We start from the raw sequence: 14,141 nt of genomic DNA on the forward strand, positions 1-14,141 counted from the left end.
GTGAAGGCCATGCTGAACTTTAGATTTAAAAGAGCCTAAATAATATATTAGATTTAGATTTAAAAGAGCCTAAATAATATATTAGACTTAGGTGTTATTAATAATATGCCTTTGGAGGGGACATTTATAGAATAAGGACTTCTTTCAGAGTTTATTTACTGTTTTTATCTGGGCAAGTAATGGTCAAGTGGATGTGGACACGCTAGAGTCAAGTACTTTTATGTTCCATTGATTTCAGCACAGAACACTGAAGTGCATGCTAATTCTCCCATTAAAATAAATGTGACATAAAGTGACATAAAATAAATGTGACAATCACATTTGCCTATCTGAGATATGTATGGAAGATACCTTTACTTTGCTGTGCTTACTATTCCATATACACATTCTCAGATGATATTGAGCCCTGTCTCACAATCATGGAGGAAGGGCTACATGCTGCAGGGGATGAAGCTTCAAAATGCTGGCCTCCCCCACAGATGATCCTGGTCTTCTTACTGGGTGAGTGGATCTCGTGCCCAGACATTCGCCAGCTGCTACTGGCAGCTGGAAAGTTTGGGGGCCAGGAGGCCCCCAGGAGTCCAATAAGGCACCGCACTAGTGCATTAATAATGATGTGAGTGCACAGTGCATTATGGGGAGCCGGCCGGGAGCCAGGGCTGGCAGATGATCAGCAAAAAATGCTCACTCTCTGAACCCCATTTAAGAGGGTGGCTAGCTCGGCAGGTTTGCTGCTGAGGTGCCACCAGGACTGGGCATGATCCTTGTAGTTCTCACACGCGGGCAAAATCGAGCTTGACTTAGTTAGCCAGGTTTTACCTGCACGTCAGAACAGCCTCATAATATTCATCATCTTTAAACCGATTATTTTTTGCTCTTGCTGAATCGTAGGCTTTCACAGAACTTCAAACATTCTCACAAAATGCTGTTTTGTTATTTTGTTATTTACCATTGCTAACTTGTCAAAGAGGCACCTTTTAATGTGGTGATTCTCTTTCATTTAGCAGGGAGAGAGTAACTGGCCCTCTCCACCCCCAGCACAGTACCTCCAGTGACTGTTGCTGGTGTCCATCTAATGTTTCTTTTTAGATTGTGGGCCCTTTGGGGACAGGGATCCATCTTATTTATTTGTTATTTCTCTGTGTAAACTGCCCTGAGCCGTTTTTGGAAGGGCAGTGTAGAAATCGAATGAATGAATGAATGAATGAATGAATAAAATTTTGGTGTGTTGCTTTCCATTTAGGGGCATTTTTCTTCTTTCTTTAGGTTCAGTATTCCTGGTATTTCTTATCTTCCTTTCTGCCTCTGACATTACTTGTTCTTCTGTTTTTATACTGGATTATGTTTCAGGCTCAATATGGACCTTTTATTTAGTGCAAAAGTAAATTCAAGAATCTGTGACTAGCAGATTCGACAGTCGTGTGACTAGCACTGACACTTCTGCATTCATATAGTGAATTGTTATATTTACTGTTGCACTCAGGAATGGTCCAACTTTAAAGGCTTCTATGGATGGCTCTTCAGCAGGATAGCACAGAAAGAACTGCAGGTTCCCTTTCAGTCATAACACTCTTGTTTCTTTTCAGTTTCTCTCAACAGTCTTCATATCAGCCACTAACCATCTGTTCTGGTTTCTCTGCTGGATTCAGCATTCCAGGGCCTCTTTTTCTGCACCACTTGGCAGCACTTTCAAATCAAGGAAACCCATCTTTATATTTGTATTTACTGTACTTATTTATTAGAGCTTTCAGCATGCTTAAACAAAACACATCACGGCTGCATTTTATTTGTTGTAGAATGCTCTGTATGTCCTCACTCAGCAACCATAGTGGGATATCTCTGCACATAGCCAATGTAATGTTTTCACCTTTTCTATTGGGTTTTCTTCTCCCTCCTCCAAGCATTTTCCTAAGCCCAACTTTTAAAGTGTTCCCCTTTTCCTGTGTTTAAAAGGTACTTATCTGCCCTCCAAAAAACATAGATCCTCTCCCCGCAAAAAGTGCCTACCCTCCTCCCCCCAAAAAAGAAAAAAGTGAGGAGTTGTTTCTTAAGCTTTCCCTCTGTCTGCATTCTGGCGTGAAATAGCCTTGCTGGACAGGTATAGTCTTGCTGGACAAAGTAACCGTTCCACTGACCTGCTTTTTATTTTTATTTTTATTTTATTTTATTTTATTCATCCATTTGATTTATATACCACCCTTCCAAAATGGCTCAGGGTGGTTTAGTTTTACTGATTATTCACCCAACCTCTGCACATGTGCAGGAGATCACAGTGAGCTCAGTGGTGTTTGACTTCTTGCTACCCCACACTCTCACAACTAGTGGTCTGAGGTTTGAGGAGATGCAGCTCATCTATATAGCCTTCTCCCACAGTCTCTGCTGAAGATGCCAGAGATTGCTGTGTGCTGAGCAGAGTTGGGATTTTTTGCATGAAGCAGACCAAAAAGTGTGCATATGTCAAATTATCTCATCAATACCACATCTCAGGGGACAGCTTTCAGACAGTCTTTAAAACAAGAAGAAGCAAAGTACACTCCAACAGCAGAGGCAGAGGTCAGGATGGAAACAAGGTATAAGAAGATAGTGATAGCTATGTGCTAGTGACAGAAGGGCTGAGTTTTACTGCCAAAAGAATTGTGCATTACAAGCATAAGCTGGATGCACTGTTGCAGGAGAAGACAGGAAGACCAGAGGAGAGTTTCTATGCTTCACATCATAAAGAGAGGACGAGCAGTCCTTGGAGAGGACACTGCAGCAAGAACAGCAGCAGCAGGAAGAGACTCTGAAGGAGGAAGACTAAAACTGGGAGGAGGAGGCGTGGGGAGGAGGAGGAGGAACAACTGCATGGAAGAGTATGTTCACAGCATGGAATGTTCATTGCATGAGAATCAGAAGGCATTCTGAACCAATGGAACATTTCTTTCCGGCAGGTGGATGTGTTTCAAAGGGGGTAAGGTACAGCACTCTTAAAACTTCAAGAACAAAGATGACTACTGCAGGAAAAGGGTAGTGGTGGTAATGGTTGTAAACTCCCTGCTGAGAGGTATGGAGGTGCCGACAGAACATGTTAGCTTGATAGGTGTGCTGTCTTCCCAGTGAGCAGATTCAAGATATGATTGACAGGTCGCGAAGACCGAAGAAGCCCACTTCTTTATCTATACTTACTTTTCCTTGTGGGAATGAGAGACATGAAGGGCATTCACACGAGCAGCCCTATCCAGGCTTGCACAGTCCTACCTCCACAGGGCTGCTTGGGTGGAGCACCAGGATAGGTCCCAATCCTGGCACTGCCCAGCTTAGTTTCCTGGTTTTTCTACCTAGGCTAAAATTGAGGTTAGAGGGCATGCACAGACCCTTCAACCTCACTTCCCTGTCATGTGGGCAGCCGGGCTGCCAGCAACTCCTTCAGGCTGCCAGCAGCCATTTAAACAATAGAGGCTGGGGGGAGGAGTGACCTGGCCTCTTGCATTTCCCTAATGCATCACAATGCTTACACAGTGCATTGTGGGATATCTGGAGGCCTTCTCTCAGCCTAAGGATTGGTCCACCATTCACTGCAGCGCTGCTCATGTGGGCACGTAAGCAGTGTTATTTGTAAGCAACCAGCAGTCATGTGGGGCGAGGGAGGCAAGATCCTGCCTTCCTCCAGCCCTCCCTGACCCTAGTACGATGATGGTCGTGTGAAAGAGCTTATAGTCAAGCAGCTATAATAAGACTGCAAGACATTTGGAAAAAAGCGAAGGACAATATGTTTTCATCATTTCTCCTGTAAAAGGTAGAAATTGCAAAGAAACAGAATAATAGTTCAGTTTTTGGGACCACAGTCTGCCGGACCTTAATTAAGGACTAGGGGTGTGCATTTTTGAATGTTTTTGTTTTGATTTGTATCCGAACACCCCCGTTTTGTTTTGTACCCAAATTTTCTGAATCCGAATCAGCCCTGTTTTGTTTTGTAGCCGAATTTTCAAAATCCGAATCGATTTGGATTTTTAAAAAGGGTCCCAGGGCAAAAAGAGTGGGTGGTGGTGGTAGTGTCCAATGGGTGGAAGCTAGCAGCCAAATTTCAAATGAATTAGGCAAAGGGCTGATTTTTTGTGAATTTCTTAAGTTTACACAACTTTAAGAATTTTCCCATAGGGAATAATGGAGATTCCAGCAAATGTATCACTTCAAATCAAGGGAAAAGGGATGACCCAGAGTGGAGTGTGGTGGGTGGTAGTGCCCAATGGGGGCAAGGAAACTTCCAGAATTATTTCAAATAAATTGGGCAACGGGCTGATCTTTTGTAATTTGATGAAGTTTACGTGTCTAAGATTTCTCCCCTAGGGAATAATGGAGGTTTAGGTTTCAGCAGCCCCATAATTCCACTTCGGGGGCACTGGGGTTGCCCAGAGCGAGGGGTTGTGTAGTGTACATAGGGTGCCAACCACCCCCATACCCGCAAGCCCATGGGGTACTGGGTTTTGTTGTTTCTGAAGTGTTCATTGTAGATTCGCTGGTAGCATATGAGATTTTCAGTGAAAAACAAGAATCCACTCTCATATGCTACCAGAAAATCTACACTCAGAACACCACAGAATCAACAGAACCCAGCACCCCATGGGTTAGCAATCCTTCCCCTGGCCAATGTGGGGTCAGTAAAGAGTGGCAAGAAGCAAAAGAGCCAATGCGGAACAAGGAGGGAATTGTCAGCTGGTCAGCCCATGATTTAGGTCGCCGATCAGAAGGCTGGAAGGGTGGGAAATTCAAAGAGATGTCAAACACAAAATGGAGACTGACTCAGAGATCACCACAAAATGAAGGTCCGAAACAACAAAACGTTTTGTAGCCGAGAGAGGGACGTTTTGTTTTGTATACAAAACTTTTGGATCTGGAAAATGGGTGTTTTGTTTTGTCTACAAAACACCCAAAACAGGCTGTTTTGGGTACAAAACGTTTTGTATCCGAAACGTTTCGCACATCCCTATTAAGGACTACTGGCAGGAGATGGGCTGTTCTTAATGAGGACTGGGGGAAATGTATTTGCCAGAAGCCTGACAAACCTGATAAAGGCAGCTTGAAAGGAATCTTGTGGGGGACAGAGACAAAAGCCTAAAGGTAAGTATGAAGGACAGTCCTGTAAGTAAGTTAGTATGAAGACATAGTCCTGGGTACTACCGGAGAAACTGGGGGATTTATGGAATTGCTTTGCAACCCTACAACAAAATAGTAACAGAGACATTGGAGCATAATACCTATGTCCACATACTAATGAATAGAATATGGGGAAATTATTTATTTTATTTATTTAACATATTTTAATAACTCATCTCTGGGCAGTTTACAACAAAGCAAGCAAGCAAGCGAACAGAAAAAATTAAAACATCTGTTAAAATAAATGACAACAAAAATTAAAACATTAGTTAAAACAAAATAAATGACACAGTAAAAGTTAAAACATTACATTTTAAATTTTAAAACAATGTTTTAAAACAATATTAAAACTATTAAAACAACATTTAATTAAAAGCCTGGGTGAACAGATGTGTCTTTAAAGACTTTGAAAAAGTTATGTCAGAGATATGGAGTCAGAGATATGGAGGCTCTTATTTCAGCAGGGAGCATGTTCCAAAGGTTTAGGTCAGCAGCGTAGGCCGTCCCTGAGTAGCCATCAGACGAGTTGGTTGCAACTGCAGACAGACCTCTCTTGATGATCTCAATGAGTGGTGGGGTTCATAACAAAGATGTATTTGAATGCCTAGTGCAGGAAGGTAAATATGATTTGATAGGGATAAGTGAGACTTGGTGGGATAACTTCCAGGTTGGAATGTAGCAATTGAAGGCTATAACTTGTTCAAAAAACTCAGATTCAATGGAAAGGTAGGGGGAGTCTCATTATATGAAAAAATGTGTTCAGTCGCTATGGCATTCAAGAGAGTAAAAGTGATAGCACTGTAGAGAACATCTGGGTAAAAACAAAATGAGGAAATAAAAACAGCATTGTGGATGGAGTCTCCTTAGTGGATGAATGCTTTCCTGAAACAAATTACAAACACTTTAAGAAAGCAAGAATGAAGAATAACGGAGGACTTCAACTACCGGATATCTGTTGAGAGACAAACTCTGCCAAGCATCAAATCACCAACAGATTTGTAACATACCTGCTGACAACTTCCTCTTTTAGAAGATGGAGAAAGGAACAAGGGGATCAGCTATTCTAATCATCAGAAAAGAGTTAGTCAATGGGGCTGAAGTAGTGAGAATCTTGGGGGAAAGTGACCATCTATTGCTGGAATTCAGTAATGGCTGGTGAGCACTGCTCCAGAGGAGACAGTGAGGGTGGGAAAGTACAGCCTTTAAGCAGCAGCAAAGTTACCTGCTGCTCACAGCCAAAATGCTCTATGGGGCAGATATGCCCAACCTGGGACCCTGCAGGCAGGTTGTCCTGCCCCCCACGGTTCAGCTGGCGTTTATAAATGGGTGCAGGCTAACTGAGCAGCAGGGACAGGGCAGCCTGCCCGTGAGATGCTGGGATGGGTGCCTCTGTCCAGTAGACCATTTAGGGTATGAGCAACGGGTAAGTTTGCTGCTGTTTAAAGTGGTATTTTCTCACCCTCACTGCCCCCCTGGTGTGGTGCTCAACAGCTGCTATGGCTGGAATTTTTGATCTTACGAAAAGCTAAATGTGTGAATAGACAAACACATATCTTGGATTTCAGGAAAGCTGATAAGCTCAGAGAAGCACTAAGTAGGATACCAAGGGAAGGATAAGTGCAAATTCATGGAGCTTTTCCAGATGGATATCTAATGCAGCTTCGCTACCTTAGCCTGGGGGTGAAGTTCATATAAGGAAAAACACCACATGCCTGGTATCAGTTTTACATGAAACCACCGGGGATTTTTTTAAAAAATGGAGTCAAGCAAAATCGAACCAGCTACCTAAGGATTTCCAGAATCAATTCTCCTATAATCCTCCTCTCTACCAGCTGAGCTACTGAAGGGACTTGTGAGCAACTGACAGACCAGACCTCTGTAGTAGTTCCTCCTGCCTCCCCTGGCTCCTGATGTGTGGTTGTACAAAGCAAGTGTGAAGAAGATGGAGGAGGCAGAGGAGGAGAAGGAGAAACAGAGGAGAGACAGAGGAGGAGAGGGCACAGGGAAGAGAAGAGAGAGAGGCCAGACACAGGCAGGCGAGATGGGGAGCAGAAGCCAGCCCAGAGTGAAAGGAGGAAGGTGAGATAGACTAGGAGAAGCTGCCCAGCCTGGAAAGCCTGCATTGCTACCAGCTATTGACAGCCTCATGGACTACCAGCCATGTGGTTGGTCCTGGAGCTGTAGACTTTACGCGAAACCAGCAGTGATTTTTTTTTTTTAAATGAAGGCAAGCCAGAATCAAATCAGCTACCTAAGGATTTCCAGCAGTCAATTATCCTATAGTCCTCCTCTCTACCAGCTGAGCTACTGAAGAGACTTGTGAGCAACAGGCAAGGTTTCTGTAGCAGTTCACCTGCATCCTCCGCTCCCCTCTCCTGCTGTGGTTGTGCAAAGGAAGTGTGGCAGAGGTGGAGGAGGTTCTGCACATTTCAACATATACATTTCAACCAACATACAACATTGCTTTTTGTATTACCATCTCTTTCCTGCTTTATCCCAGTGGGTTGGAAAGAAGATAAGAACAGCTCCTCCCCTACTACTCGTAAACCCCCCCGCCCCGATTACCTTAGTTGCCTTGTAATCCCCCACCCCCGAGTTACAGTACTACCTGCCTATACCTCATAACCTTGTGGGTTTCCAAATCCTTGTGTGTAAATCTTTGTAGATATATCATGTACAAACAACCACTAGGTATATAATTGTGCTTTGGAAACGTACTGTATGCTTTGGTAGTTTATAATGGAATATTCTAGCATTGGGACTGCACAGTGTAGGCCAGCAATTTCTATGATCTCACACAATATTTTTCTGGATTAAAAACACATACTTTATTTCTCACTCTATCCTACTCTATCTCTACCTCTCTATATATCTATTCATTCTCAATCACATCCAAAGGAGCAGCCATTCTGTTTGCAATTATGGATAGCCCAGTTAATGTTGTCTACTGACATGCAACTTCTCTGCTGTTCAGTCAATCAGAACTGATGGACAGAACAGTGCCTTCTGGGCATTGGTGATGATTCTAGGATTCCCACATGCAGTAAAGATCACATCAGCGAATTTTGAGAGTGGTATGGGCTCCCAGGTTTTGGTTGTGTGGGAACAAACAACTAGGCAGGATGAAGGAGAAGTGATTGTGTGGAACCAAGGTAGAAGGAAAGGTTGGGTAGGAAAGCTTCTCCTCCTACCTTGGTCAAATGCTGAGTATGAAAGGTGGGAAGGACAGGGGGATCCTATCCAGATTTTCCTCCTACCTTGATTCCACACAATCACTTCTCCCTCCTCCTATCTAGTTGTTTGCTCCCACACAACCGAAACCTGAGAGCATACACAGCTCCAAAACCTGGGTAGGTCACTTGTCCTACTCAGTTTTCTGTTGTGTGAATGATCCCACAGAGTGGTAAGTGCATCCAACATGGTAGTTTAATTTTTCAAAAGCACACTGCAGTGCTTTTATAGTCAGCATTCCCTGTTCATCCCAATCCAGCACAGTGTCCTTCTTAGTGCTGTTTGCTAGTGTCTTTCTGTCTTTTGAGACAGGGAACCACTGTCCTATTTCTTTGCTATATAAACCATTTTGAGAACATTTTCCTTGCAAAGAGATTTAGGAATATTCTATATAATCATAATGATGATTATATATCTGATTATATCTGATTATTAATCAGATGAATCCTCTGCAAATGCACCAGAATTATCCAGTGTGTGATGGGCATATGGTTTTCAGCAATCTTCTCTTCCCTCTGCAGCTGCTTGTGCCTCTGTCCCTGAGGGCTTGGGGACCCAACTTGGACTGATGAAGGAGATATGGTTGAACTGAAAATTGCCCCTTCCCCCTCACACCATGGAAAACACTGGCATATTGGCAAAGCGTTAGTTTAGATGTTGACAAATAAAAAAGTGGAGGTCCTAGGCTGAAATACCTGAGAACTTTAGAAAGAAAGAAAAACCTTTTCATTAAACTTTTAGGGTGAAGGTCTCTGCACTTCCCTATACCTACACTGTTAGCGTAGTGTAGGAAAATAACCATGTTAGAGAAAATAACCCTTTTGAAATATAAAATTCAATGAGGTCATTCACACAATCAAAATCTGTGTTCTACCCAGGTTTGGGAGCTGTGTGTGCTCCCTATTTTTGGTTGTGTGGAAGCAAGGATGAGTAAAATCTGAGTATAAGTGATTGTGTGGAAGCAAAGTAGGAGGAAAACCTGGGTTACCTTTTCTCCTACCTTGATTCCACACAAACCCGTGTAAAACACATTTTTTGATTGTGTCAATGACCTCATAGTTTCTTACCCTCTTACAAATGCACACTCTCTTCAAAGGATAGGTTTGACTACTTTTGGTACAAGAAAGATAGTGAGGCTATTCTCACGATTGGGGAAAACCAGGCTAAAGGAGCCCAGCCCACTTTCCCCCCATTGTGAGAACCACTGGGCTTGCAGGTGAGCCCAGTGGCTCTCTGGTGGTTAGCCTACCAAAGAAGCCCTCCCCTTATATGGGGTTAGTGGAGTGAACACTCCGCTAATCCCATTTTCCCGATTGTGAGTCACCATGACATGGCACCACATCAGGGCAACTCATGAGGAGTTGATGGATCCAGTAGACAGTCGTGTGGGCAGCTGATCCAACCACCCAGCAATGGGCAACTGCTCATCTGTGAGGAGAGCCTGGTAAGTGTAGAGAGCCTCAGTGTTTATAGACCACCTGACATAGACATGAAGGCAAGTAAGACAATCCAAGTCAGGTCTTTAACTTTTTATTTGATTATGACCATCATCTATATTCTCTTATATAATTATCAATGTTTCCTTCCCACAAATACACTACTATCTTCTTCCTTTACGTTTTCCAGTGATATAGCAGAACAGGGGCCTCAAAAATCTAATACATAATACAGCGTTTGTTATTTTCTGGATGATCCAGATAATCTTATTCAATTCAAAAAATGATCCAGATAATCTTATTCAAATATAATACCTGTAACACATGTCACACTGTTCATGGAACAGCTTACAATGGCCCCCTTCAGACGTCACAGGGAACCTGGGGCAAACTCCCGTCAGTTTAGTCCCCATGATGTCCAAATGATTGGCATTGAGGTTCCTGGATGCAACCGGCGTTCCGATTCCACACCCAAACCTTGGAATTAACCTTCGGTTTGTAGTGAGTTCCACTCACCCAACGAAGGGGCCATTGCCTACAGTGTGTCACTCACTTTGTGCAGCTCACACAAACCAGAGTTAAGGGGAGTAAGCTTCTCCCCCTCTCAAATGCAATTGGCTGCCACGGCTGTCCTTCTTGCCTGGGCAGCCAGTTACTCCCACTTTGCACTCTCCCAGACTGCAACAGACGACCATCTGTTAATGTGCTGGGGGGATCCAGGTCTGTTGGACCTGCAGTTTGCCCTTAAGTCTGAAGGCGGTCAATTTCAATCAGTACGTATCAAAATATTTATCCTAGTAGATTTGTATCTGTCAGCAGATAATATTGTTTTCATATGCAACCAACATGCTTGTTCTAATGCAAATCTGGCTCAGCAAGCATAGCAGCTGCATTTAAGGCTCTGCTTATTACTACAGTAATAATTTCCGTCTAGACCAGAAGGAACTGTCTCTCTAGACATCAAAGAGTTTGGTGTCTATCTCAGGTCACCCTCTTGAGCCAATACTGTTAATTGCATCAAGCCATACAGAATGCATTGAGTGTGGCAAGGATTTGGTATTTTAGTGAAGATAGTTATTTCTTTTTATGTTGTGGTTTGCAATCAGTGATATAGGGCTGTACACGACATGTTTTAATTTCATGATACCATTTGTTTTCATTACTAAAAGCCTCATTTATTTTATTCATTCACAGTTGTTCATTCACTAAAATCACACTCATTTTGTTTGTTAGTCATTTTGGTTATTCCAATCCATTTCCCCTTCTCTTCCAGTGGCTGCCTTTCTTCTCCCAGAATGCCAGAGAAGTGTCATTCCAGAGCATTATATGATGGTTGCCAAGGGATGGCTACTGAAGTAGTGATCATCCATTCCCACGGATTCCATTGTCACTGATAATAGTGTCATTCACTATGGGGCCCCTGGCATGGATTCCATAGGTTATAATGAATCAAACAACTGAGTCTATTCACTCTATCATTCCCCACCCATTTATTAAAAAATGAAGGCACCCACAGTACTTTTCTTATACCCCAGTTCCAAAACACCATTAATTTGTTGGGACACTTAATTCCAATCCCAGCTGGGATTCAAAGATTCCTGTGTGCACTCTCAAGCACTTTTGAAATCTGTCCTGATGGCCACTTGTGAGTGCAGCTCTTTGTGCTGTGATTCAGGCTGCTCTAAAGGATTCACTAACTTCCATGAGTGGCCTTTTTGAGGGCAAAGGATGTGGAACAAGAAAGGAGTTTAGAAGCACTCACAAGGGTCTTAAGATCACACCCAATGTATTACAATAAAACAAGCTGTTAAATATCTAAAGCTTCTCTACAATAAATGCAAATCTGGACACTTTGGGCTATAAAGTTATGAAGTATGAAGTCCCTGGAGACATGTGGAGAGTCTTTACCCCCTTTCTCTACTGCAGCACCCCAAATGCCACTGGATGAGATAGTGATGATTTCTCCAGTCTTTGCTACTGGGCTCTGTAGCAAAGACATCCTCCTTTGAAAACACAATGGAAATTCTTAGTATCTAGAGTACGTGTTTCAGTGAACAAACCAAAATACAATTCCACTGGCTTGCAATCAGTAAGCAACCAATTGCCCCACAAAGGGTTACCATACTATTTCAAGTAACTTGGCAGAAAGGACAGTGGAATTAATACAGGGTGAGACAAATCTTGTTAAAATCCCCCCAAATCAGAACACAGATTTACTTCAGCAAGAAGTAGAATAAATCTAACACAAACAACATAACTTGTAATCATAGTAGTAGAATGCTGTTAATGCATAACATTGATAAAATAATAGGCAGACCTAGCAACCTAGGAAAACCTGATTGTGAAATTAGTACAGGTGTACAACATTATCCAACAAGGCATAATAAGGGAAAGTGTGGGCTTATCCTAGTCAGGCAATACACATTAATGCTTGGAGTAATCAGGGAACAGGAGCAACCAGTGGCTACATACAACATGACCTATTGAATGAAGGCAACCTTGGCCAATGTCCTATTGAACCAAATGAATACAACCCTAGAATAACAGGATTATGTTTAACTCAGACATTACATATAGTCATTCAAATTAGGAGTGCTTTAGTAGATAATGCACTAATTAAGCATTCTTATTCCTAAAGTACACATAATACTCTCCAGAAAACTACCTTCATCAAATCTCTTTATTTCGGTCAGCGACCAGCATGAGATTAAAACAAATGTAGAAGAGAAGACAATCAAACTTCTACTACAAACAATAAAACCAAATGAATTTTTAAAAGTCCTCCTCAGCATAGATCAAGGTACTGAAAATACTACTAAAAATACATAATTAAGAATAAAAGGAGGCAGCAGTATTTCATACTTATGAGACTATTACAACTACCTTCATGATAGTCTATCAGAAAGCAAAACAGAACCATACATCGATTACATATATGTTGTTAGCATTCGCAATTTAAAAAAAAAAATCCTAGCAGAACATATGGAATCTATATACCCTTGGATCGATTCTGGCATTATGATAAGGTATATTGGAACTGCCTTACCATGGTATAGCTATGAGCCACCTTCATAAGCTCTGTGCATCCTTGAGCATCTGCAAATGCCCGGATTCCCAAACAATTAGATGGATGTAAAAGCTTCATGAGAAAATGACAGCAGACTTCAACTACTTGAGAGAGCTGAAGGAGACATGCAGCTGCTAGGAGGTTTTCAATTGTATCTTCTTTAAGTTCCAAGCAACCTGTATAAAAGATTAAGATACACATGCAAATTTTGATTCCCATATGTGTGTATATCTTAAACAAATAGAGACAAATGTGATTTTACCACAGAAGCAAGAGAGAAAAATGAGAACCATTATAGTAGCCATATGGGAGGTGATGGGGAAACTGTACATAATTATTTAGCAGCCATTATGCTTCAATTAGAAAAAGTTTAGAAGGGAATGTAGCCTTACATTTCCTGCAATAGTGAATTAAGCATTCTGGTTACCTTTACTTATTAGGGACCAGTCCTTCAAAAAAAAAAAGTGGCATTGTATACTGCAGTACAGAATAATCCATCATACAATATTACCCAGTGGTATATTGCATTGCATGATAAAACAAATTAAACATTTGAAGTGTGAACAATCTATTTCTGTGGGATTGTATTCCTCATGTCTATTTCACTGATGGAGAGAAACCAGGAGAAGACTGGGCCCTGGGATCCATATCTTTGTTTTATTATTCAGATTTCTAAAGCAGAATTAATTGAATACATTGTATTTAGTTTCAATAACAGCTTGCAATCTTTAATTTTGTTTTTCAGTGTTTTCTTCAAGGTAGCCTTTTAAAAATATGATGCCAGCTTTGGGTAAGCCACTGACATACAACTCCTCAAAAAATGTAACTACCTCCATTAATTTCATTTAGTAAGATTGACTCAGAACAAACCTAAATCTGGAGAAGTACAAATCTCAATAAGCTAGTTACACTTCATACCAACCTAAGCCTTCATCAAGACAACACTAGTACTGATACAGGTAAACAGACTAAGCCATTTCTGGGAGCAAAATGTATAATAGGTCAACAGAAGCTGATTGTGGTAAGAACTCTTACAAACAGGAGTGGTAAGAACTCTTACAAACAGCTTTCTCACATTTTCATAGTAACTATGTCCCAAAGCATACATGTAGTAACTATGTTCCAAAGCAAACAAAAGATATTGTGATAGTGGTTTTGAGGTATGAATTTACATTTCCTGTTGTGTGCAATTCTGTACAGCAAACAGAACTAAGCATTCTACTCCATTAATTTCCATCATTACATGAAACAAATAGATCAATATAAAATATAGA

At 41.7% G+C, this 14,141-nt stretch overlaps 1 protein-coding gene across 3 annotated transcripts in view; it reads right to left on the bottom strand.

The window, feature by feature from the left end:
• Positions 1 to 14,141, bottom strand: part of KLHL1 (kelch like family member 1) — a 284,280-nt gene that overhangs the window by 187,503 nt on the left and 82,636 nt on the right. For all 3 annotated transcript variants that reach the window (XM_053312232.1, XM_053312230.1, XM_053312229.1), the window contains exon 4: positions 12,847 to 13,043. In XM_053312232.1, coding sequence (XP_053168207.1) covers positions 12,847 to 13,043 — 197 coding nt within the window. The remainder of the gene's footprint in view (positions 1 to 12,846; positions 13,044 to 14,141) is intronic.

The sequence above is a fragment of the Hemicordylus capensis genome, chromosome 3 (assembly GCF_027244095.1).
Source record: "Hemicordylus capensis ecotype Gifberg chromosome 3, rHemCap1.1.pri, whole genome shotgun sequence".
Lineage (NCBI taxonomy): Eukaryota > Metazoa > Chordata > Lepidosauria > Squamata > Cordylidae > Hemicordylus > Hemicordylus capensis.